The 27,433-nt window shown below is 45.6% G+C and overlaps 1 protein-coding gene across 1 annotated transcript; it reads left to right on the top strand.

The window, feature by feature from the left end:
- On the top strand, window positions 1–27,433 carry LOC108934704 (homeobox protein aristaless-like 4). The gene is made up of 5 exons (XM_018752751.2): window positions 1–247; window positions 434–784; window positions 14,032–14,345; window positions 22,706–22,834; window positions 24,382–27,433. Exons 2-5 carry the CDS (start codon window positions 436–438, stop codon window positions 24,697–24,699), a joined length of 1,110 nt encoding a protein of 369 aa, XP_018608267.2. The 5' UTR covers window positions 1–247; window positions 434–435; the 3' UTR covers window positions 24,700–27,433.

Genomic DNA, 27,433 nt, shown 5'->3' with positions numbered 1-27,433 from the left:
CCTCATCCCTTCATCCCCATCTACAAAAGTGGTCAGAAGGTCCCGACAAACATCCGTCTCACACACTTCACTTCTCAGCTCCGTCCTCCGAAGAGAAGCAGGGAACCTTTCGGTTACTCCTCTGAAAACCTTAAGAATTTTCCGCAAAAAAAAAAAAAAAAAAAAAAAAAAAAAGAACGTTTTTGGTCAGGCTGCACTTTCTGGAAAACATCTGAATCATTTCTAACGAGCCCCAGCTGCCGACCCGGTGTGTGCGAGAGGGTGTGTGAGAGTGTGCGTGTGTCCCTAATCTGCGTGCGGAACTGGGCAGAGTGTGAGAGCGACTCTCTTCTCCACTCGAAGGAGGAAAGGAAAAAAAAAGAACGGGACCTTTTTTCTTTCCCCTGAACATTTTTTTTTTTCTTTTTTTCTTTTTTTTTTTTTTCCCGCTTAGGAATGAACGCCGAGACGTGCGTCTCATACTGCGACATGACATCCATGGATTCGTACTACGGCGCAGGGGCGGCCGCGCAGGGCAGGGAGCACCAGGCGATCCCCTTCAGGACTTTCCCGCCCGGCGACTCCAAGTACAGCCCCACGTTCCTCTCCAACAAGCCTGGGCAGCCTTTCGGCGAGAAGTCCCGGAGCCCCTTCCAGCAGGATTGCCCCTCTCTGGATGCCTCCTCTGGAGAGGGCACCTTCAACAAATACCACCTCTTCATGCAGAGATCCTGCAAAACCCCCCCGGAGGAGAGCAAAGTCCACCCGGAAAGCGCGCACACGGGAGCGCTCATCTCTTGCTATGGTGAGCGCGCTAGATCAGCGGCACCTTCCGTTCTCTCTGTGCGCGTGTGCGCGTGTGTGTGCGCGCGCGCGCGCGCGCGCCTGTTTGTTTTTGATACATTTACATACTGAGCGCTGCTAAGTTGTGTGTGCGCATGGGATGGGGACCGCACATCCAAATGTCCTCAGAGCTCCTCTGTGCGGATGTGCCTCTAGGATCTTGGTTGGTTGGTTGGCTGGTTGTCCCGCTCTTCTGCTCGCAGCTGCTCATCATCATGTCTTCTGTGCCGAAAGTCCGAGCTGAACGTGTCTGCTGAGGACACGTGCGGATAGACGCACTAAGTGGCGCGTTTAAGAGCAGATCTGGTTTCTGGTGAGGGAGTCCTTAAGTTTATTGCAAAAAATGTCTAAGGAAATATAGCTGAAGGACTTGTTGCTTCCAGAGGTCATCTTCAGACAACAACGCAAATGAAACTCCTGTCTCTTGTCCCTCTTTAACCCTAACCCTAAACCTCACCTTAACCCTAACCCTAACCCAGTTACAACACGAGGACTAGTAGTAACCCAGCAGTAATCCAAACACACCTACGCAAACACATGAGCAGCGTATCTCTCGAGTACTTTGCTGCTCCAACTCTGGATGTTTGCACTTAAAAGTTAAAGTGTGTGCTGGACTTCGCAACCCCGCTGCCTGTGTAATATTGCAACCGCAGCTAGCATCACCCAGGCAAAAGCATAGCCTCGCTGCCCATTAAACCTCATCTTTAAACAGGGAATTCAATCATGTGTAATGCGATAATATGCTGTGTGTTAATACTGGAGTCCAATCGGCCAATTAAATTAACAGGTTTGCAGATAGCAGTAATAAACAGAGCATACCAAACCTAATTGTTCAATGAAATTTACACATAGACCAGGGATTCCCTTAATAATTGTGATAAATGAGCAGGATCGCAGAAAGCACTAGGAAACATGGGCTTTCTTTAAGATGGTACTGTTTAATCAAGTTCACACACACTGCTATCATATGTGAGTTTACTCATATTGCGGTTGACACCTTTCATTACGTTTACACCAATACTTCTCAGTTAACATAAAGGACCCTAATAATTCGGACAGTGTTATGTGACAGCTGAGCAGTAGAGTACAGTTGCGTGAGGACTACAAACCCTTACTAGGAATGCTGCAGTGAATTACCAGGTTTTATAAAAAGTTCAGGCTGAGTCGGATTGAAACTCATCTTTTGACAATGGCACGTGAAATGTTTGGTAAAGTGGCTCTTTACTGTCAAAAGATGAGTTTCAAACTGCTTAATGTTCCGGTTAATGAAAAACCATGCACATTAAAATCTGATGATGAATATGAAAAGATAAACACTGTTCATACACCTGTGACGTTTTACATTCTAGATTTAAATAAACTGAATGGCTGGTATTTTTTTTTTACTGATATTCAGCCACATTTTACTACGTTTAAAACTGTACGACTGCAATATGCAGGCTGACAAAAAACAAACTAAATGCAGTAATGATAATTCTCCACCCGGGACCACATCTGTTCATTCATCTCATAAATACTGTAAGGTTAAAGATGCTGAAGTACCATGGTATTTAAATGTTTATATGACACTTTGCCAATTATATGCACCAATTGTTCATATACATATATAAATGAACATAACTGTAAATCTATATCTTGTTTGTGATGAATTAAGCATTTTGTGCAGAACAGGCCCATTTGTTTAAAGTGCAATGCTAGAATGTTTACAATAACCTGCAGTACACAGAAAGTCAGCAAATCAGGTAAAGTTAGGTAAACATAAATGTGACCGAAACAGTGCTGGAATAATACGAAGTACCGCTTCTTCATAACACCGAAATGTGAGAATAATCGGTTTCATTGTATGTCCCGCACGATCACATGGTGACCTGTCAAACTGTAACACTGTGCATTGACATTTAAAAAATATAATATGTTCTTCACAGTGGAGTCTTTTCAAAAATGAGGTGGCACACAGTAACAGCAATAACCCATTTTACCACAATAACAGTGACTCAGTTCCAAAAACTGTAACCCACGGGGTCTCAGCTTGCTCTTTGGTTAAACGTTTTAATGTGCCCGTAAAACTTTTCAGTAAATGTTTATTTTCTTTGCTTTTTAAATTGCAAAAAGGGGAGGCATTGAGACTTTCGGTCCTCCCGGATGGAACATTCACAACTTTTTACGTCTTTTACTGGCTGTTTAATATATACTTACATTTACATCCTCATATCTTAGCGTTAGTCTCATTTTTAACATTATTTTTTCCTTCATTTACTGTTTACTGTAGGGCTGCTTACAACTGACGCACATCTACAATAAACGTTTCTGAAGAACGGAGAAAAGGCATCTTCGGTGACATACAGTATATACAATACATATAAGATTAAGGCATGAATATCAAAATGATTATGACTAGCAGAGATCCTCAGGACGGTCTGGAAGGCGCTTGAATTTTGTATGAAATTTTCGGCGAGCGTGAGAAACAACAAACTGGCCTTTCAGAACGGCAACCTTTGCTATGAAGAAGGAGTTATGAATATGCATATTTACAGGTGTTATGGTGAAATGGCAGGTGACTGTCTCACACACACACACACACACACACACACACACACACACACACACACCTATATGTTCTTCTGTGTGTGACCTTCAGGGCCCAACCGAGGAACCTTGAGTGAGACAATGGAGCAGGACAACAGCAGTAACAATAATTACTAAGGCAACAGTTTTTTTTTTTTTTTTTTGGATCTATATATAGATATAGATATATTCTTATTCTTATTTAAGGCCAGAACTTGTTGATGAAGCCCGAAAGGTGACCATACACGGACTAGAGACAAACAGAGGCCGCCCTTTCACCCTTTCCAGGTGGAAACATGAACGGAAAGCCTGGAGGTGTCAGTGAATTCGGTGTAAAAACTGCAAAGCGGCGCCACCGACTTTACCACACACACAAGGTAAATTGTTGGTCAATCCATTTCGTCGTTTCGCTGCCGCTGGTGCCTAAGCTAAAATTGTATCTTTAATTAGACGTGAAAGAGTTTGGTCATTTATTTTATTCCCTGTGTGCCGCGGACGGAGCTTCGCTGTTACTCTAGAGTGTTAGGGCCGCGTGTAGCGCACATGGTACGGAACAGGGTAAAAACGCGTCCAGGCTCGAGCGGCGACGCTGCAGCACTGTGGTGTGTGTTGGCTTTCAGTCTCAGCTTGGAAACATAACACACACACACACACACAAGACAAGAGCGGATCGGACAAAAGGGAGGTTCTACAAGCACAGGCAGTGTGTGTGTTTGTAAACATGGTAATACTGCTCTCTCTGTTAGGGCGGATGATGTAAATGTTCTTTTTTATGAAGAATCATTAGAAATATTTTAAAGGAGCAATTTAGTATATCCAACTGTCATTTTTAGACCCGGGGTAATAAATAGACTTGGAAATTTTTAATAAGGCCCTCTTCATTACAATTTTTCAGACTGTAGGTTATTTAAGTGTGCGGAATTTAGGGTTATTTCAGCAGTTACGGCCCGGGAATTAATAAAAATAAAAAAAATTCTAAAGACAATATTATACAATAAACAATGCTCTTTTAAATAGCATTTCGAATTTTGTTCGCTTCATTAAAAGCGAACGAAAAATCCAACGGCGCATCTGCACGGATTGAACAAAAATTACAGTATTAAAATCTTTCAATATTCATTTTGAAATATCGTGGCGGTTGAAGGCAGGTTAGAAAATTATGCATTTTATCGCTGTGATTATATACTTTCATGTCATCCCTCATAGGAAAAAACGTGAAGTAGAATTAATGACCACAATTTTTATAACTGTGATCAATTTTAGCCGCTCATGATTAGTATAAATTCATTTAATAACCCATGTATGACTCAGTAATTAATAATCAATGTATAAAGTTTCCCTCGCAATTCCGAAAACCTTCAGTTAATTTAGTCATGGAACCGAAATTTAAAGAAACAAACAAAAAAAAGAGAAAATTTTGTGAGTGTGATGTATGTATGAGCAAACACTTTTACTAAGTACCGTTTCTTGTAAATAATCAATAATAATAATACTTAATACTTAACACAAAAACCTCTGAGATGTTTCTGCACTGTGGTACCGTACAGTTACCGAGTCTTACCGTACATTTTACTCCGCATTTCCCTAATAAATATCCGCAGTGACGTATCGGATTTTAAAAATAATTTAGAAATGACGACACGGGACGGGATATTAAACAGAATTTAAACACATAAAGTGTAAACGGACTTTTAAGTGAGCGGCGAACAGCCAAATCTCGGAATTAATATAATTCCGCCACTTCGTATCACGATTTTTGCCATTTCTGTCGTACCAAGAAAAAGAGAAAATACTGAAAAATGTTTGCCACTTCTAGCTAAGAAGCACTGCAGTGATTTTGCAGTAAAAATGTACTCATTTTCACAGTGACTCTTTATGCGTTATTTTGCGCCGCTCCAGTTTTGCGCTCTTTTCAATCCGCCCCACTCGTGGTGTAAAAAAGCGCTCAAACAATATATCATTTGTGCTCAAAAGTACAGGTCAGGAGCAGGACAGAAAAGTACATCTTATTCCCTCTAGTATTTTTTTTTTTTTTTTTTTTCATACCTGATAATAAGGTAAATAGGTCGGGTTGTGGGCGGAAAAATCACATCATCAAACATCAAGCTCATGTCATTCTTAGCTACCTTTGATGACTGTATTGATGTTGAATAACTGAATACTACGGAGTTATTAAATGAGAAATCACAGCCGACCTAGCTGTAAAAAGTCTTATTTTTTTTTTAGTTTTCATGTAAAATTGAAATACTTCATAAAATATATTTGTTTTAATGACCCACATGGGTTATTATTATTATTATTATTATTATTATTAAGCGTAAGGACACTGAGGTGGTTAAATTACTAATGTTCAGGTGGTGAATGAAAATTCTCCTTGTTCTGAACTTCTGGACAAGGACCAGAGACAAACTCTGAGAAGTGTTCATTTGCCAGCTCTTCCAGGAGATGCCAAAATATTCCCATAAAACAGTGGGATTTTCGTGACTCTCGGCAATGTGGGTCTGGCCTTCATTCTCAGGGTTGCAGAGCTTCTCCCCCATGGCTGCATAAATGTTGAACCCCCATTGCCCCGTGGATGCATTAATGTCCAACCCCCCTCCTTTTTTTTTGTGCCAGATGAGGACAGAGAGCTGGAAACATGGCAAAGAAGCAATTAACTGAAATGTAAAATAATAAATTGCCACCCCCCGCAGAGGTACGATTTTGTACAGTGCAAACGTAGAGCCTATATGTGGGTGCGACCCGTCATCCGGCTCCAAGTGAAATGCTAGTCATGTTTTACACACATAAAACATCTTATATGAACTCATCTGGGTCACATGGCTTAGCATCTACTTTTTACTTTTTAACACTGCGAGTTTCTTCTGCACTCCTGCTGAGGAGAGAATGCGTTTTCCCTCCCTGTCATTCGCCCGTGTGTCTGACAACGGGCTGTGCATGAACGCTCTGGTTACACACACAAAGGAAAGAAAAGTCAACAAACCAGACCTGATCCCGTAACGGCTCAGCTAACGGCTGTCCAAGAGGGGGAAGCCATTCCCCCGATCCCCCCCAAAAAAGAAATGTCTTTCTGACATTTCAGATGAAGAACTTGTTTTCTAAAGTCAGACGGTTTCTGCTGAACAGTGTTCCTGTCTCCATTTCTTTACAGATAAAGGTTGGGACACTCAAGGGAAAAAAAAAAAAAAAAACAAATATAAAACAGATACGGATAACAGGGATGAAATATGTCCACGCGATCGATTAGGAGAGAAAATGAAGGAGCTACTCATCTACACCAGCGGAAATCCAAGCGTAATAATACAAAACAAAATCCACTTTAAAAAATGAGAATAACTAATGCCGCACCAGTTGGGTTTTACAGCCTCCGCGCAGGTAGGAGGACCGCGGTGCTGAAACTAAGGCTCCCTGATTGATTGAGTGTTAAAGAGACGGCAGGAATGCGCCGACACCACAGGGGACCTCTTGCATTAATACAAGGCAGATGCACACCACCGGTTGCCGAGTTATTTTTCATACTTTAAAAGACAGCCCCCAAAACCGTAGGGAGTCCTTGAAAAGACAAGAGGTGGCTGGTTTGAATAACCTAATTTTACCAATGCCCCGTACAAATATACTGCAGCTCAGCGATACGCCGCGTTATGAATGACCGAAGGCATCCATGTGCGTCTATGTGGACGCACGGGGAGTAAACTACAGCTGTTGTAGCGTGTGTGAGTGCTGACATAAATCTCTCCTCGCGGAGCAGATCTCCCCAACGCGCTGTAGCTGTCTATAACTGGGGAGGGCAACCTCAGCCTTGACTTTGATGAAGTTAACGCCGTGTGTCTCGCAGACCCTGCTGAGAGAGAAAAGTGATATTATAGCGATATGCCAGAAGGCACATCTATATGTCGAAGACCATCCCGTTACAATAAATCTGCTCTCTAGTCGTGTGAAATGAGCTGTTTTGCGTAACCAAGCTACCAAACCAAGAGTACGCCAGTCAAGTACTGTCAGGGCCCATGCGGGCTCTCTGGATGAGTCCCGGGCCACATGTGATGGGCCACATGCCTCCCGTTGGGAAACGGGGGACGAGGGAAACGGCCTTCTCTCGTTGCCAACGCCGCAGGCGGCTTCGCGGCAACCGAGGGCGGGGGCTCCGCCGAGCTCCGAGACGTTCGGATACCGTGGGGCTGCCGGCCCACGATCGGCGTCCTCTCCCGCTAAAAGCAGGATATTCTGAGCCCTGGATCTAGAAGTTTCTGGGAGTCAGCCCAAGACCGTTATACTAATGCAAAAAGAGTGGTGTCTGCTTCTTTGTCCCACACAAAGCTTGGAGGCCCCGGAGGGAGGTTTTCTCTTTCTAAAATGATTCTCTTTGACATAAAAATGTAACTAGCACCAGTTGCAAAAAGGCGAGCGATAAAACTCTCCATGGGTATCCTATAAAATCCTAAAATATGTCCTTTCCCATTGTTCGAAGGTTTTTACAAACTCACCCTATCATCTTTTTCTCCCCATGTACAAGCTTCTAGAGGAGAGCGTTGGGAAGAACCACAGGCCTCGCAGAAGTTAAATACCTTCTTCACCCTGTTATTGCAAAGTTGAGAACAAGGCATGGTGATGGACCGGCTCTCCACGCAGCCCTCACACCCCGTGCCTCCAGAATAGGCTCCAAATCACCGTGACCCTACGCTGGACTACTGCTTATTGATGATGTATATTGGAATAGATAAGGATGCGTTACAGACCCCTCAGCTTACACGTGCAAGTTATTCCTTAGCATCAACGTCCGCTCATCTGGCAGCGGTCCCACCTCAACTTTTTTGCCATTAGATCATTCAAGTGCAGAACAAAACAGGGGCTTTAATTTTAATTAAAACTTCCCCCTGCTATTTATGCAGAAACAATTCACAGGATTTAATTAACAGTTCTCTTAAAGCAGGGAAATCTGAATGTGTCTTTTACCACACGTCAAGCAGAGAGGCAACCGGATGCATCACAGTGCTGGATACACGCTGGTGGCCGATTATGAAATTCCACCGTTTTTTTCCCTCCCTATTGTTTCACATAAGACTCCATTAAAGCTTCGCTGCGGTTTGAAGCGCCAACGTCGAGAGCAACTCCTTCGCAAGAAGAGAAAGATGTGCGAGTGGCCATTGTTGAACAAATAGAAATCATTCCTACTCTCACAGGGTCACGAAACATTGTGGCGGTGAAGAGAATGGAACAGAACACTCAACTTTCCTCGAAATTTACATTGCATTGAAATGTATCATCAGTGAACGAGCTTCAACGGGAACGCGTATCTAAAAGTCCGTATATTGTCTGACATGAAAAGAGCATTTATGTTTTTATTGCAGTACGCTACCCTTATTATAGATATATCTAAAACTTATATAAGTTATATATATATATATATATATATATATACACACACACGTTTTAGATATATCTATAATAAGGGTAACTAAAAGTATAATTGTAGAGAAGAATCGGGTAAATGTAAATTGTTGTAATTGTGCATCTAATTAAATCTAAACCCTTTTGTTCCAGAAGCAAAGTGCCACATGGAGGACATTGGAACTGTCTTTTTACGTCGCAACGGGCAAATAAAAATTCACAGTTAATTTATAGCACGAAACACCCGTTGGTCAGAAAAAAACTCGATGTTCATCCTTGTCGTTAACTATCGTGGTACAGCTTGGTCATATGTCATCATTGGCTCAAATGGTAGGAAATAACAGACGATGGCTATAGTCACATTTAAAACACGTTTTTGATTCAGTGCTGCGAAAAGCATCCCTGTGCAACTGAAACCTGAATGACATCTTTGGAAACATCCACGAAAAGCACCAAAGTGCCCAGCCGTCAGTTTGGAATCTGAAGTTGCCTGGAAATACGCTCATCGCTCCCATCGCGCGAGGCCTTTGTGCGTTCGCTGCCGGGACGTAGGAAATAATCTCAAACAGGTGTCTCGGGTTCGCCGTCAGCCTGCCGGCAGGATAACCTGCTCGAGCATCTACTGTGCTCGTTTGGCCCGGCTTTGGCTCTTTTTCCACTCTCTCGAGCAGTTGCCGTTTCGTTTTTTTTTTTACGTAACTGTAAATACGCGGTGAGGTTTATGTGTTGGCTTGGGTGGGTCCATTACCGTTCCAGTGTCTGTTTTCCATACATGAATTTAAAGGGGGGAAAAAAGCGTAACGGTGATGCTTCCAGTTGACCTTGGCTTCTAATAGCCGGGGTGTGTTTGTACCGGTGTGGTTTGGTGAAGGTTGCAACGCACACCGAGAGCCCTGGAGCCAAAATGTTTCCATTTCCCTCACCGCCACTGGTACTTGTGCCTTTGGATATGTGATTGTTTATGGTTATGCAAACAGCACTGCGTGGATCTGCGGTAGGAAGCTTTGTAATGACACCCCCCTCCGCAGATGTCTACACAAAGGACCTCTGTCAGTGCTCCCACTCATTGTGAAATCGGGGCAAGAGTCGAAAATTCTGCCCGTCAGTCAAACGGGGCCCAAACCCCCGTCCAGGTGTTAAATCCAGCAAGATGTTTTTGTCACGGGCAGCAAAGTTCACAGTGTCGCCCCGAACCATCAGTGATCAGACATGTGGTTGCTTTCAATTAAATAAGTTTCTATTAAATGAGTGTTTGAAATGGAAAATGGAAAAAGATGCGGAAAAATAAAATACTTTTCGTATTTCTTTTTTTTGGGATTTAACTTAGTCTCTCATTTTCACATATGGGTCTATGAAAAAAAAATGTATGTACACAATCTTCAGTTTATGCAACTTAATTAGCTTTCTGATATGTTTTTTCCACCATTCTGAAATATTTCCAGATCAATATTTCCTTAACTTCTAGTGTTTTTACCCTTGCTGACCTTACCTGTAACATGCTTTCAGAGAGAGCTGAGCTGATGTCCTGCCACTTTACCGCTACTTGAACAGCACTTTGATGTTTCCTCCTTGTGTCTCGAAGGCCGGAGCTGGAGAACGTCTCACCGGTTCTGATTTACGGAGTCTGGTGAGCAGAGCCAGCGTCCATCCGTTAGTCCACGGTGTCGATCACCGAACCGTACACTGAAAACATGCTAAACGTGAGAAAATGATGAGATCTTTGATTGTTCTCCTGTTGTCCATGGCTAAAACAAAGACCCTTGGGGAATGCTAGCGGAACTTTTTGCCGTTGTCGTGGAAGATATTCCTCGTTTCAACACGATGATGCCCTATCGCTGTCCTCCGAGAGGTTCCCTTGGTAATCCTAAAGCCACTTAAGGTTTACAAGCCCCTCTTGTGCTTTGCAGGAAGGTGCAAATGCACTTAGGTTAAACTACCAATTAGTCTTTCTTTCCCGTTCTCACCCCCTGGGGACCTCAAGCTTTGAAAGGCCTTTTTAAAACATCACTTACTTCATCCCTGCCGTAATTCTGAATGTTCACTAGAACCATTCAGTCACATCAGTTAAATTGTAGGCTGTTTAATATTATTACGACTCTTAACCGTACCTAAATCAGTGTCACCTTTGAAAGCACAGCTGGGTTCTTGTAGACGTCCGCATGCTGTCCCTCTGCAGGCCTTAGCTGCCTTGCAATTACTGACTGATTTACACCCGGAGCTCCAGGTGTCTTACTGGCGTTTCACTATCCCAGTAATGACTTCAAGAACGAACCTAAAGAAGGAGCACAGCTCTACCTGACAACTCTCAAAGAGCAGCGTTGGCCTGTCCTGTCCTTAGGTGTATAATATCAGAAAATTACGCTATTTGTCAGTCTACCGGCTTGATTTGATGTTGTAGAACCTTGGCACACAGGTACAGAGTCCAAAACACCACCAGAGACCAGAATCAGCTAAAAGAGAAACACACAAGAATGCCGGGAGAAGAAGTGCAGATACTTCTGAATGTTGACGATTCGTGGTTCGAATGGTGTTGGTATGAAGCAACGTAAATGACAAGTGGGGATGGGTACAAGTTTGGTCATAGTGTTTAATGATGACCTCTCCAACTGCTGTACAGTAACATGGGCTGGCTGCTCTGCTGCAAGGCACCATATGTCTTGACTCTGCCAGTGTGTCTATCAGCGACTGCGTTTTATTCACAAAAATGTTGTGTTTACAGAATGTTTTCTTTCTCATTCTGTTGACGTATATTATTGCTACTATTAATGTGGTAGAATGATCTCCCTTTCTCGCATTTCAGACTGACTTCCCTCCAGATCTTCTATTCCCTCCTTTGTATTTCTTTTGAATTATATATGCTGCTACTCATGTAATTGTACTCTTAGTGTTATCTGTTGTAATATTTTGTACTCTCTACCAATTCTATACGCAGCCACCCATCTAAAGCGTGTTGGTTTAAATGGTGACAGACGATCTGACCGTACTTTGAGATCTGTGTCTACATCTGTGTCTCTTCTTCTGTTGGGGAAACACACTTTGGTTTTTCGCCAAGCTCTACATTACTTTGGATGAAAGTGTCTGCTAAATGGATAAATGTAAAAGTATTCTGTATTGGGGGATGTGGTGGTGCAGGAGGTTTGGCTGGTGGTCGCTATGTGGTGGGTCTGGGGTTCGAGCCCTGCTCGGGGCGCTTTGCGGGAGACTGGCATCCCATGCAGGGTGTGTCCCCTCCCCCCTTGGCCTTGCACCCTCCGTTACCCCGCACGGGACCAGTGGTTGTAGCAATTGCAAAAAAAAAAAATGGATTAGTACTATTTTAACATGAATAAAGTGTAAAATTAGTGAAAAAAAATAACAAAACCCCTCTTATACAACATAGATGGTAATTGTTTATATATCCTTATGGTTATGTGACTTATGACAGCGTCGACTTACAACGAGGCGCCCGGATCAGAGCGGTGCCATAAGTGGAGGACCAGGTGTATTTAAACACCTTGGAGTAAACAGTGACCATCCTAAAAGAGAGAGCGAGTCCAATACGCATGAGTGTTAGCTCACCCTCTTACTAGAGGATAAAAATGAAACGTCAGCTCTAAATACTGTGCGGCAACTCACTTATCAAGATGCACAAAGGTAAATGCGTGCGATTGAGTAAAAGCTTGACAGATTTAAATTGGGGTTGCAAAACCATTTCCCAGTTACGTGTCTCGGGCAAACAATGGCCCGAGTGTTTGGCCGCAGCGTTGCTCGGCTGCGTTCGCCCGCTTGGCTCCCCAGCTCGTCGCCGTTCTGACAGACGCAATTTGCACTGAGGCCTTTATAAATGGCAGACTCTATTATCCGTCCACATGGCCGGTCTCTGGTGACAGCCCGCTGCTGGTGTGCCGGACAACCTGAAAGCCAGGTCCAATTACACGTGCCACACGTCAGCAATGGTCCCACTGCCCCCAACGCCAAAACCTATCAAGGATCAGGGAACTTAAACTGGAGACTTTGATCGGTGATTTTGGACGGCTGGAGAACCTTCTCTCCTGAAGGCACCAGGCGTAGAGGCTCTTGAGGGAATTGTTTTGGTCCTATTCACATAGCAGGACATGTTAGTCCTGGACAGCAGGCAATGTGTGACCCATTATACCTCCATCTTTGGTCTTCTCCCGTCAAGCGTTGCGCTCAGCTCTGGAAGTTGGGTTAGAGTGTGTGGGTGGGAGAGTGGGTGCTGCCCGGCGCACAGCCGGGTACTCTTCACCAATCCATCACAAAGCTTCTTTATTCCACTTCGCCCAAATCCAGGATGGCTGGTATGGTTCTACATTCACAAGACCGCCCACTCCAGAAACAATATTTAAGATAGCTCAGTGCTGGCGCTGGCATGTGCTTCCCAGTTATAAAAAGTTCTTTGCCAATGTCTCAAAAAAGCAAGAAGAAATCTGAACCAGGTCTCAAAGCAGAACAAAGGCTTAATATACAGTAGCTCTTGACCTCAGAGGGCTGTGACTCTCAGATGCTTGTGGCACCTCTAGACTGAGTTTAAGGGGACATCCAGTGCTTGATACTTCTTTTTTAAATATTACTTTTATTTGTATGAGACTTTAGCTGTTGTACCCTAGAGGTAGGTGGTGGCAAAATGGTATGTAACATTTGTACGATGAGTAAACTCCTGCTGAAGTTTAAATAACACTGGAACATGTAAAAAAAAATGGAATTGGGTTTCTCAGGTGGCACTTTGGGTGTAAGAGTAGCTCAACATGGGAAATGACTTGAGGTTTATACTTTGCTAAATATTGGGTAAACCTGTCATTTTTTTCAGTTTGCAATTAGGTCTGGAAGTAGCTTTTTCTCATGATAGCTTAATTATGGGGGGATTGACTTCTGTAAAAGGGGGTGGTCCTGTATCAGCTGAGCTTTCAGACACAACTTCTAACACACTTTTTAGACTGGTACATGAGGACTGGTACATGAGCCACGAGAGAACTCTGAGGGTGTTTTCATGAAGACAAGTTGTGTTGTCATGGAAAAGGATTCCGATGAAACCTTACAGGAAGCTCTCCTTGTTTCTAATTACGGTACCGGTTTGTTGAAAGATCCCCCGAGTCAGGTCCGTTGGTTTGCATGGGTCTTCTGCTGCCAGAGTACAGCGGACTGAAGAGAACCAGTTCTTCTGCTTTATTGTCTCACCAGTAGGATCAGCTCTGAAGGTTGAAGTTGTATGGCTCATGCAGTAGATTTCAGGTGTTGATTCCTTCTTTCTCCTTCCTCCAGCCAAAGACAGCACCGGTCTCACAGAGTCTGAATTGCCCCCGAACGCTGACACTGCAGGGATGGAAGCCAGCTACGTCAGCGTGAAGGAACCGGGAGCCAAAGGACCGCAGGAGCGACCAGGCCCCGAGCTGGCCGGGCCCCTGGATAAGGTCGAAGGCGAAAGCAACAAGGGCAAGAAAAGACGCAACCGCACCACCTTCACCAGCTACCAGCTAGAGGAGCTAGAGAAGGTGTTCCAGAAGACGCACTACCCAGACGTGTACGCCCGCGAGCAACTGGCTCTGCGCACGGACCTGACCGAGGCTCGCGTGCAGGTAGGCGCCCATCAGTCTCTAACGCTCTCTTAGCTGCGTCTCATAGTTTTACACAACTGCATTGTCCAAGACTTTGGTTTCTCAAATGCATGCAACTATTTTCATCAGTATCTGAAGGACAGATATCACAAGTATTTTGACTGCAAATAATTTTACAGATTCATTCATACCCACTCTGTTTTTTTATGCCTGTATGCCACTGCAGTATAGAGTGCAGCGTAAGCATCGTTGCTTAACACCCCCAACAAATATAGCCACGAAACGAAGGGGAACATGACAGGCAATCATAAACACACTGATGGTGGGTAACCAAACACTGTGGGCAAAAACACAAAACAACCCATCTCAGTAACACAACAATCATCACCACTGTGAACCTTAACAAAACACTATAGGATAGCTCATAAACCTTGCTGAAACTTAAAAAAAAAAAAAAACACTGTGCAACAAGGGATGATGGGAAGGCTCCCCCCACCACAGAACATTATATTGTAATGCAATTCTGTTAGATCACTGATAATCAACTCCTAAAATATACTGTAGGACTGCACAAATATGAAAGGCATAAAGCAATGTGTATTTTAGACATAACATCATATACCACCATGTTCTGTTTGCTTCGTAGCATCGTAACAGCGCTATAACATGACCAAGCGTGACCTGTTTTGGCATGCAAATAGGACTTTGTTACAGAATGGAATAAAATTCTTCTGCTTGTCTATCTGAGCTCCGTGATTCCGCTTTCCTACATCTGAGGCTCTGTGGATCTGTGGGGTTTGCAGTATAGAGACCCTGTGGGCCCATGTCTTTGGTGCTCAAGGGAGTTACATTCAGCTGTTCAGAGACTGCAAGAAAAACTCAACTGGAGTTCCTGGCAGGAGAGCCTCAACTCAGCCTCGGAGTTTAGTTCGATCACCACGTGCGTGGAGGTGCTTTCATCCGCCGCTTCCTGCTCCCGAGGCCCTGAGCTCAACCCACGCCTCCCAGCCCACGATCTGGGATGCCACCTCTCCCTGACCTACTGATCTGATGATGATCTGCCCGCATGATAACAGCTGAATTCCAGCGCTGATGGACAGACAGAAAGACCCCCTTCTCAAGCTTTCCCAAGAGCCCCTGGATTTGTACTGTTTGTTTTTCATTAATAGCGGCACACGGGGAGCAGCGCGTCCCTCGCAAGGCAGGTGCCGCACGCCGCAGTCACATCGACACCGTAAATCCACCAGCTGCAAGGAATCATCCCGAAGTATGAATTCTCAACGGCAGGAAAGATATTTTAAATCAAATCCAAACAAAAAGTGACATATTCCAACGCGTAATGTTCCCTTTGCGATACCCTTCCTCATAACCATTTAAAACATAGCTCTAAAAACCAACATGGTTTATTACAATCAGAACATTTACAGTATCTGATCAATCACAAGGTTTTTTTTTCAAATTTTTCATGAAATATGGAATTCAAATTAATGAAATGGAACTTTTTTTTTTTAAACAATTTCACTTATTTTGTCATTTTTTTTAACGGCTGGTCATTTACTGTTATTATTCCGGTCACAGTTTTCCACTTATGCGGATGAAAATTACGAGTACTTAAGGAAAGTACGGAAAGAAAAGGCCTGAATTGTACTTTTTTGCTTTCAGGATGCAAATGGTTTAGACGGAGTTTAAGACCAATGAGTCCACATTTCGATCGTGATGAAAGCCCAGTGTCGGGGCACTCCGTCAACGTGCTCGACACGACTGTCACATTACTGTCCTCCTGCGCAGCTCAGGAGCAAGACGACAGTCACGCTTTGGGGCGCTTCGGTGTTCCAGACGCTGCTCCGAGTTTTTCAAAACTTCCTGCCATCTCACAGAAGGACTTGCCGTGCAGCTCCAGCAAAACAGACCTGCATCATAATGGGCCGACCTGGGAATTCAGAACATTTTTACAAGTCACTTCCAATTCTGAAATCCGTTCCGAGACGCTTTCAGGACAGAGTTCCTCAGAAATCACAGCAAAGTCCCTTGATTCATTACGAATGTAAATGGAGACCTTTGTTCCTCCAGATGAAGTCTGTTGAAGGTCCACTTTAACAGCACCGCAATATTTTAGCGTTTGCCGCTTTTCTCTCCTCCTAACTAAAAAATTAAAAAGTGCACAGCATCTAAATGGAGAAAACAAAGTTGTTATTAACTGGTACGTTCAGTGTAATTTTACATTCTAATACATTTCTTTACCCGTTGCTGTTTGTATTTAGAATACGCATTTCTTTTTGTAAAGAGGCAAAAAATATATTTCATTAACTAGCAAGACGGACCACTCCTTCGAAGATCTGTTCTTAGCTGGAAAAAAGTTTGTCCCAAAGTCCTGCAGTTCTAAATGGGTTATTTCAGTTTATCGTACTCAGGTACATCACCTGCAAAAAAAAAAAAAATTAAAAAAAAAAATCTACATACAATTCGGTTTTTAACCTTCAAAACCAGTTTACTGTGGTCAGGCTTTCTCGCTCACTAAATCGGTGTTGGTCGCGGCATTATTTGCGCGATCGGTTGCGCTTTGGCTTCCTGCCGCCGATGTGAACGACGGTCACGGCCGACAGCAAAAGCGGACCGACCGTCCTTAGGCCGAGAGGAATTCGGTCAAGGGGCTCGACTTCAAAGCCTCCTTTTCCCGGCTGGCGCTGCGGGGCCGAGTTTAGTACGTCTGCCCCGTTTCTCACTGTGCTGGAACATAAATAAAGACCTTTAATAGGCCCGCAGGCTGCTCTAGCTGTCAACGTCTTGACCAATTATGGGGTCACCGCCACGTGTGTAAAACACAGCTACGTGTCCCAGTGAGCCGCTTTCCCCTGCGGTGGTTTGCAGAGTAAAATTACTCTTGACCGATGCAACTTGCAGTTTAACCCATTTAAAGACTTTGATGCAGTAGCGGAGTCCTGCACGTTTGGTTCAGTGGACGTCAGCGCTCAGAGCGGGTCGCTCTGTAATTCCGCGAGTTTGAGTCTCTCCTCCCGTAGTACTGCTGATCGAGGTAACTAGCCTGATTTCATACAGTAACGTATACCCTGCTCTTGTACCCTTCAGCAGAGTACAACTACTCACCTTTATCTGGTTCAAATTTCTTTCTGAAAAAGAGACAGAATATTAAAAAAAAAACTGAATAAGGTAATTACTTATTCCATTATTTCTTACAGGGAGAAGTTTCAAATAGTTCCAACCCCGTTCCAAGTTCACCATAAAAAAAAAAAAGTCACCCTAAATGATTTCTAATACCGTGAGGAAAAGTTTTATAACATATTCAAATAGTTAATAAACACTAGTAAGAACATTATGCATTAAATGTATAAAAAAAAAAAAAAAAAAAAAAGTTTCATAAAGGAAATTTACCGTAGTAGTGTACGTGGACAGGCTGGAGGAAAAGGAAGGCTACATGTCACATTTAAATAAACAAAACAGAAAGCAAACACAAATATGTGAGTAACCAAAGTAGATTGTAGAGCACCAGAATGCAACCGAGAGCACGGGTACACAGTTCCCACAATGCAGTGCGTCTCAAAGTCCCTCTTACGGTGCCGCTTGGCGCAATTTTCAAATGCTGTCTCAGCTCACCGCGCTCTGCCAAATGTTACAGAGCAGATGAACGAAAATCTGGGCTGATTGACGATAAACGGTATTAATAATTGCTGGCTGGACACGTGAAAAACCAAATATTGTGAGAGTGAGTAATAAGGAAGAAACCCTGAATTCTTCAGTAAAAATTCCCAGCTGTATAAATGGGGTTATCATCATAAGTGCCTTACTATACGGGCAAAACCTTTCAAGCTGCCTTAGAAAAGAGCATCAATTAAGACAAATTCAAATTTCAAATTTTATTTATCACATACACAACCATACACAGTACGACGCGCAGTGAAATGCTTTATACAACCGTCCGACATAACAGTTTAAAAAATAAATAAATAACAAGTAGTAAAAAGTAAAAAAGTCAATAAAATCTATTTATGCATATGCAAAAGCAAAATATATAAATATCTATAAACATGTGCAATGAATGATAATTTGTGCAGCATAAGATGCATAAGATTAAATAAGAAATAAAATAATTTTGAAAAGTTCTTCTTGGATGAACAACATCATTAAGGTTATAAGCCTGAGTCCCGTTGTAATTCCTGTTGCCTGACTTACTACAGTACTAACAAAGTACTTTCGCACCCGTGAAACAGCTGCTGCTTTCCGCCGATGGGAGCGTTCATCATTTTATCGCGCTGCCCCGAGTGGTTTGGCCACGATCGATGGAAGCAGAAACGCTTACGGCCGTGCGGCAGCTAGGGCGAGGCCGAAGAGCGAGGAGCGGGGGGCCGCGATCCGGTCGGCCTCCCTCGGACCGCGCGGCTCTCTGGGGCTGGTGGGGGGGGGGGCGCAGCTGAAAGCCAGGGGCTTAGGCCTCAGGAAATTAAACACGAAATGAAAACAAGCTTCAGTTTGAACAATCTTCCATCCTGCTTTCTAATTTCCTAAGTTCTCCCCTTAGATTTGAGGAGAACAAGAAGGAGAGGGGAAAAGTCAGATGAAGGAGGATAAGGAGTCGTATTTTCCGTCTCGCCCGCGCGCTCCGCGTTTTCCGACATTCGCAAAAATGTCACCGTGTTTTTACACGGATTACCGTTATAACGTCGCTTGTCTGACGTGTGCTCGTGTAAAGGCAGCGCCGCGCAGTTGCCGACGTGTCCCGAGCGTCCACGGTCGCACCGTCGTGAAAGCCGGCCGTAGGACGATTTAAAAAAGCCAGCTGGATTTTTATAGTAACGGTAGAAACGTTTCGGCCGAAAATGCAGCTTTAGGTAACAAGGTATGATGCGGCGACGCTTCTCTTCGCACGAAAAGCACAGCCAAGCGCTCGGGACGTGTGACGTGACCTAAAAGGACACTGATGGAGGTTTAGAAAAGGGTCACGGAAAAGACGGTATCGGGTTACCCAAATATGCGGAAAGAGGCTTTCTGATGTCCGCATGACTAAACGATAGGATCTCGGGCCTAAACTCACACCGCTTCATTGCTTTTGTTTGGATCCCTCTGTCAGGCTTCAAACATAATAACGCAGTTGCAATAAACATCTCCAAGCAGCCATTTTCAGCTCACGTATCAAAGGCAATTACCATGAACTTTAATCACGTGAAATGCGCTTTATTCCTGGCACAAAGTGCAACCGCCCGCTGACCCCGAGGGTAAGAAAGCCTCTTAAGGATCCGCGAATGTTATTCTTGGGGTCGGGGACACCCCGTCCGCGCGGTCTGGGGCAGGGGGTCCCGCCCTCTCCGCTCGGACAAGCGTCCCTTCCTGGCCGTCCCGAGCTTCGCTCCTTCGGCGGGCAGAGTTCGCGTCGACGGGAGGGGGAAGCTCCCGCTGGTTGACCGGGCGTGCATTTGCTGGAGGAAAGTTCATGGTCGCCGCGATGAGGAAGGAGAAGGACTTTTGTGAAGACGCTACTTCAAACACGCAGTAACGGTTTATTATTATTTATTCAGCTGATGCCAAGAGTACCTTAAGAGGAACAGGGCTTCAAACCCACATCCTGTTATGTCAAGGTGACAGCTCTAACTTCTACACTACCTTTTGTCTCATGGCATATAATCAATAGTCAATAATCAATACCATTCTTTGGCACGAGTGGTACTGAGCAGTCAGTAATTTTACATTTTTACTTATTTTCAGGGGGTGTGGTGCGGTGGGGTGGGGTGGGGTGGGGTGGGGTGGGGTGGGGTGGTGGGTTGGACCGAGTCCTGCTCTCCAGTGTGTCTGGGGTTCGAGTCCCCCTTGGGGTACCTTGTGATGGACTGGCGTCCCATCCTGGGTGTGTCCCCTCCCCCTCACGCCCTGTGTTGCCGGGTAGGCTCCGGTTCCCCGCGACCCCGTATGGGACAAGCGGTTCTGAAAATGTGTGTGTGTGTGTGTGTGTGTGTATACTTATTTTCATCCACCGCCTATTTTCCCACCGTTTTATTTTTTTTCCGGTCTTATTCTAGTGTCTCAGACCACTACGCTGATGTGTGCAAGTTGCTGCAGCACAGTGCGATTTCCTTCGGCGTCAGAAATAATGCTTCCGTTTCTATCAAACGAGAGGGAGACGTCGCCGTCTTATTTCCATTATTATGAATATCTTGTGGGAAAAATATGTGCAGAATAATTTGTACTGAACAATCATTACAGTGTATAGACATGATACTGGGAATATAAAGTATATTTATTCATCTAGCTGGCACTTCTCCCCAAAGGGGTGCGGTGGGCTTGGCCTGGATCCTGCTCTCCGGTGGGTCTGGGGTTCGAGTCCCGCTTGGGGTTCCTTGCGACGGACTGGCGTCCCGTCCTGGGTGCGTCCCCTCCCCCTCCGGCCTCGCGCCCCGTGTTGCCGGGTTAGGCTCCGGCTCGCCGCCACCCCCGCTTGGGACGAGCGGCTTCAGCCAGCGAGTGTGCGCGCCTTTTCCTCAAAGCAACTGATCACGTTACGCTACTTACAACTATTGACCCATTTATACAGCTGGGTAATTTTACTCGAGGAATTCAGGGTAAGCACCTTGCTCCGGGGTACTACAACGAGACGTGGGATTCAAACTTGCAGCTTTTGGATCCGAAGGCAGCAGCTCTACCCACTACACTAGCAGTTGCCCCACGTACAGAGCTCGCCGGTGGGAACACGGAGCTTTTACGGGGAATATGCGAATACGGCCCGTGAAGCAACCGGCAAGGCCTACCGGGCGGTCAGCGAGCAAAAGCGGGGGGACGCGTGGGCTCCACGTTGCTCCGTGTGACGGCCCGTAGCGGGAGGAGCGAAGGAGAGCATTTATGAACATGACCGCCTGCTGTCAGAGGGGTACGGAGAACAGAATATTGAGCTACTCAAGGTCAACGTACCAGCGCTGGTCCGGTCTATAAAAAGGGTCAGTGGATTAAGGCGCATTAGTGAACTGCAGCGTCTGAGCACTCGCTGCACAGGGCTACAGAAATACACCGCTTTGTACACTGCTTTCACAGCGGCACATCATCAGTCCCACGATGTTATCAGACAAATAATACCCACCTGTTTTCAATAACGGCTTGTCCAGTCCTGGGTCGTGGTGGTCCGGAGCCTATGTTGAAAACACAGGGCACGAGGCAGGGTACACCCTGGACGACAAATGAGTCCAATATAACGTAATTAACAAAGAAAGGGAAATTGCCCCGGAAGCTGTCGGGAAGCGGTCGCCAGGGCATAGTGGCCGGACCGCGTTCGGTCGTCTTTCCAAAGGAGATTACGTCTACTTACTTGCGGAATGTGAGCGACTGTGGAAGGGACCGCTGATCTTCAGACCTGTGTTGGTGACAGCTGGACGGTCTAAGTGGGACCAGTCCTGGTCTCCTGGGGGTCCCGTTATACCTTCCTGCGCATGGGGTGACCTCGCAGGGAGGAATTGGGCTTCGGGACCTTCTTAGACCCCGACCCCCTTCCCACCCAGCCGCGCCAAAAGCGGACGTCTTCAAACGGGACCTTGGCCTTCTCCCGTCGCGGCCGCACTCGGGCCACGCATACGCACGCAGCTCCGCACCTCAATCGTACGTCCCCAGAGTACCTATCCGTACGTTTCATCGTGGCGTGGATCCTGAAGCCTTTACAGGGAAGTGTTGAGCAGATCCTCAGGTTGTCCGTCTCCCAACAGCTCATCCGCTTCCGTACGGCTGCGATCGAACCCTGTCCGTAACATCACCTGGCACCAAAATATTGGGCCACGAATAGCCATGAGGAGGGGGGGGGAGTCAGTGGAAAATGTTTCCTTAATTGACATACATTATGTCACACATTATTTAGAAAACTAGTGTGATTTTAAACTGTTAAGTATTGCTATTTGAAGCGTGTTGGAGAAAGTTTAACGTCACTATTCAAATTACCGGTTTCGGAGTTCATAGTTTTCAAAAGCAGATCTTGCCTGAAATCCATGGCAATTCATTCAGATTCATTCATTTTCATTTGACAGCTCTGGTCTAGAGCAACTTGTAAAGTTGGATTTTGCGCACTGAACTACTTAAAATTACTTACCCATTATCCAGTGTGGTCTTTTTACTGTACCAAATCACAGTGAGCGTCTTGATCAACGATGCAACAGAAGGAGCGAAAATCTGAACCGGGGAAGTGGCGGCTCCGACCGCTACGCCACCTGCTGTCCCATGATAAGATTGAACTTTCTTTGGTTGCTATAGTTTGAATTAATATAAGGGCATCGCTCACAAACTGGATGCAAGTCCTACTACGGATCCTGCAATTATACACGTCGCTTTGTTGGTGGTTCCTCGCAGCGGCGCTCAGGTGGTCGTGGGTCTTTACTAACCTCACATTCCCCACGTCGCAGGTGTGGTTTCAGAACCGGAGGGCGAAGTGGAGGAAGAGGGAGCGCTTCGGCCAGATGCAGCAGGTCCGCACGCACTTCTCCTCGGCCTACGAGCTGCCCCTGCTCACCCGGCCCGAGAGCTACGCACAGGTAGACCTTCTGGCTGCTGTGGGGGGGGGGGGGGGGGGGGGATGTGTGTGAGAACTGGAGCTGACAGTTTATTCATGCACTTATTGGATCAATCAAATCAGCCAGTCAATATCAGTCTCCCATCACCCAGCGCAGGGACCGGAGCGTATTCCGGAAGCACGGTTTGAGGCAGGGTACAACGCTGGACGGGACACCGGTCCGCAGCAGCGTATTCGCACATACTAATTTACATCTTTATTTAGCCGACACTTTTCCGCAAAGCGGCTTAGCGTTAAGCTACTTTACCTGTTTATACAGCTGGGTAATTTTCAGCAGAGCAATTATTAGGGTAAGCACCTTGCTCAAGGGTACTACAGCTGGAGGTGAGACTCGAACCTGCAACCTTTGGGTCCAAAGGCAGCAGTTCTAACCACTACACTACCAGCTGCCCCCTCTTTACTCCAGTTACTCTCTCGCACACACGCATGCACCCACCCACCCATCACGGGCAACGTAGAGTTAGCAGTTCAACCGAAGGCCGTGTAATAATCGCCAAAGAGAAAAATATCAGACGATACGAACAGCCGTCGGTCTGGTGGTCACGACGAGGGTGACTGGGCATGGCTCCCAGCTGCTCTCAGATCAGACGTAGAACTGGGAAGAATTAACTCGGTTCTATAAATATGTTACATAGAGCCAGATGGCTCAGTGCTCCCCCACCTAAAAAAAGGATGCATAAAAGTACAGTGCGCTGTGGAAGCTGTAAAGCACTCAGTCAGTACGGCCTATCGGCTCAGACTGTGAAGCTGGCTGGATACTTTAATAATGCAGGCAAAGGGCAAAGGTCAGGTGAGGTCAGGGATTCCGGCAGACGGAGACATGTACTGTATCTCCGTGAACCAGAGTACGCTTCCCCGTTTGAACGCTTGGCTATGAAAGATGTCCTTCTGCCACGCCTTCAGCCCCCATCAGACTCGGGACAAGGGGGGAGGGGCTACGTGCAGACAGACACAGGTTCGCTGGGGGTCAGAAAATCCCCAGATTTATTATGAATCTTCCGTGAGGTCGTAGGGTGGCGGGCTGCAGCTGTGGAATGTGGCACATCTGGGGATCTCCTCTCCCCAGACCAGGCTTTCATCTCGCCGAGCAGGGGACCAGGCATGTAGGCCTGTCTCGGCGCCGCCAGTCCGTCCGACCGCTGAGCGGCGGCGTGCCCGTTCGCTCGAACGCGTACGCACGTTGCTCGAATGGACCAGGTTTGGAGAACGTGGTCCGAGCGAAACGGAAAGGGAACGCGAACGGTGCCAGTCAAAAGTTTGAGTACACCCAGGCAATACCTCAATAGGAGGAACTGCTGCAGAAGAGCTGGGAAGACATACTTCTCATGAGCAGAAAGACACGTATACGAAAACTTCGCTGCGACTACAGCAGTCGGGTTTCAGTACATGCCATTCGATAGTAATTCCGTACCGCACATCCCCCGAGCCCCGTCTCCATCGTTGACTTTGACGACCTCGGAGTTGGGGGTCTGGTGTAGAGATGAGTGCCATCTTCATTCTGTTTTCCAGATTCAGAACCCTTCCTGGATCGGGAGCAGCAGCTCGGCCTCTCCGGTGCCCGGCTGCGTGGTGCCCTGCGACACGGTCGCCTCCTGTATGACTCCCCACCCCCACACGGCTGGCGGGGTGTCCGACTTCCTGGGCGCTCCCAGCCCCAGCGGCTCGATGGGACAGACGCACATGGGCGGCCTGTTCGGCGGCCCCGGCATGGGAGCCGGCCTCAACGGCTACGACCTCAACATGGACCCTGACCGCAAGTCGTCCAGCATCGCCACGCTGCGTATGAAGGCCAAGGAGCACAGCGCGGCCATCTCCTGGGCAACATGATCTCGGGGTCGGAAACGTGCGTTTACCTCCCCTCCCTCAACCCCCCACCCGGACCCCCGTCAGCGTACCGGCCAACCCGAGAGGAGAAGGAACGGGTCATTCGTTGACCCAAACAACCACGACTGGTTGACCGGCCACCCTAAGGAGTAACAGCATAACGACTGAGTAAAGATAGAAGAGCAAAACAGACAAGCTGAGCAACATCCCACGAAGACCTTTACTTTGGACTCTTTGAGATCCTGCTCCACTTTGAGGGAGTGTGTTTCTTTCCAGACACGTGCTCTGAGGCGTCAGAGTTGACGGAGCCACCGATCCAGACTAAGAGTGAGTGGAGGGCCGGGAAAGCCACGCCGTAGAGTGGTCTCAGACATAATCATAAGCTCCCGACAGACATTCAACACACAACAGAACTGCGGTCCTTTGCTGTCAAAATGGACAAACTCTTTGACTGGTGCAAATAGTTTTGCCGAAAACTTGGCGGATGACAAAACTGCAGTTCGTTGCAATTTATTTTTTTTTCCAGTACGCATGTAACAGTTTTAAACATCTTCTTCATTTAGCATCATCTATTTTCTCCTCAAGTCCTGATGCCCCTCAGTAAGGTGTGTGTTAGTGTGTCTTACCTAACCGAGGAGTTGACCAACTCAACATTAAATCTCAAGCACAAAGACCTACCTAAATGGGTTTTTCTTCAATAAATCCCATTAGCCATTTTCCAGGCCCTGAAATACAAATAAGTTGAGCACTATCTCTAGACTTTAATACCCCTGCTGTAGTACCCTTGATCAAGGTACTTACACTGAGTTGATACACTAAGAGTACCCTGACGTAGAAATGGGTAAATCGTTGTAAAGAACCTTGCCTAACGTTCCAATTCATTTTGGACAAATTATACCAGTCAAGTTCGAACTTAAACACTGCATCTCTCCACAAAGGACACAATCTCTCGCAGAATCTTACATTGGTAATTTTTTTTTTTTTTTTTTACGACCGATACACTGGTTGCTCCAGTGCCCTGTAAGACTGATCTCCGGGAGGTTGGCGAGTTACAACGCAGCAAAACATTTGGGTGGTTCGAACCTGCATAGCGAAGCCCAGCTGGTCTTTTCTCAGCATCATTACTCTGTTCCTGCAGTAACAAAAGCTTTGCTCCAGCCTTCCAAGAACAGCTCGCTTGTTTTCTTCTTCACAGTTGGGGGAAGCTACATTACAAGCCCAGTCTGAATCCAGGTCCAGAAACTGGGTTATTCATTCCTACATTTACTATCCAGACCACTGTGACCTCACAGAGGTATGACACAGTATTAAGTCAGTTGGGTATCTGTGACTCCTACCAGTCCTGGGTGTGTCCAACCATGATGTGCAAATTAGTCACACTGTGGTAGCATGGGGGGGGGGGGGGGGAAATCGAAGGAAAAAAAAAAAATTAAACCTGTTCTCTTCCTTTCTTCTGGAAAAGTAGAACGACATATCAATATAAAAACACATGCTTTGCGTTCCACTGGGCCTCTGATCTGAACACCTGGATTTCAAGTGAACGACAGTTATTACGGCAAGAACTTTTTAGTCCATGACCAGTTCTTTGATCTGCAGTGCATATTTACCGTCACTTACTATACTCCTGTTGTAACAAAAGTTGGTGTTTGTAGCTTGTTTGCTTTCATTAACATTATATAACCAACGTCTCTACCCTCCCCAGTATGGACTCCAAGGAAAGGGGGTGCCTTCACGCTCTTAGTGTGGCCAGCCTATCTCTCTGTGAGGACTTTACACGTTCTCCAGGTGCTCTGGTTTCCTCCCGCAGTCCGAAACACACGTTTCCAGTGAATTGGTGACTCTAGATTGTCTCTAGTGACCGTACGTGTACATGTATGTACTGCTGCCCTGCAATAGGCCTGTTAGCAGGTCAGGGCATACCTTCCCTCAACCCCTATATGCTTCCAGCATATGATCCCAATCACCACAATCTTGTATGGTGTAAGTGGGTACCGATGATGAATGAATGTCTGCAAATGCTGATCCTCCATATTCCCATGATTCCACTCATCAAATAAGACAGCAGCATGCACCCACATGATGCAAAGAGGCAATAATCACACAGGTCATTTCTGGAAAGAGTCGTGGTCTTGACACCCCCTCAAAACAAAATGCTCTTACAAGCTTCTGATATAAAGACATTCATTCAGACATTAACAATATGAACATCATTTCCAGTCACATTTACTAAATGTATATGGTGCATATCTCTTTTTCCCCATCAGTGCAAACCCTTTAACTGATCCACAGAAATTCAGAAAAAAAAAAAAAACCAAAGAGGAGGTTCTGGAAAAGACTGCACACCTCACCTCACTCTGACTCCACAGCGAGGATCCCCTCTACTTCTAGGAGAAAAACTCTTCTTCCCCCTTCCACTTTTAATACTACTGAAGCAAGGCATAAGTTCAAGAGTAATATTTTTGTGCATTTTTTTCTTACAGTGCAGATGTATTGTTAATGATTCTCAGTGTTAAACTAAGACCCTTTAAAATGTAACTGATATGTTGTAAAGTATTATTGTGCCTTTTGTCCGAAATGCAATAACGTGTTCCCGTTTATGTTGATTTAACCAAGGCTTCAATGGCTTAAAACTTTGTATATGAACACTTTAAAAGAAATTTCATGGCTGTAAGCTGGATTGTACCGCATTTAAAATGTTTTACATTTAATCTTATTCATGAACTTAGATTTCTGTGTG

Source organism: Scleropages formosus, chromosome 11 (genome assembly GCF_900964775.1).
Source record: "Scleropages formosus chromosome 11, fSclFor1.1, whole genome shotgun sequence".
NCBI classification, from domain to species: domain Eukaryota; kingdom Metazoa; phylum Chordata; class Actinopteri; order Osteoglossiformes; family Osteoglossidae; genus Scleropages; species Scleropages formosus.
This window is presented reverse-complemented; position numbering and strand designations above follow the sequence as displayed.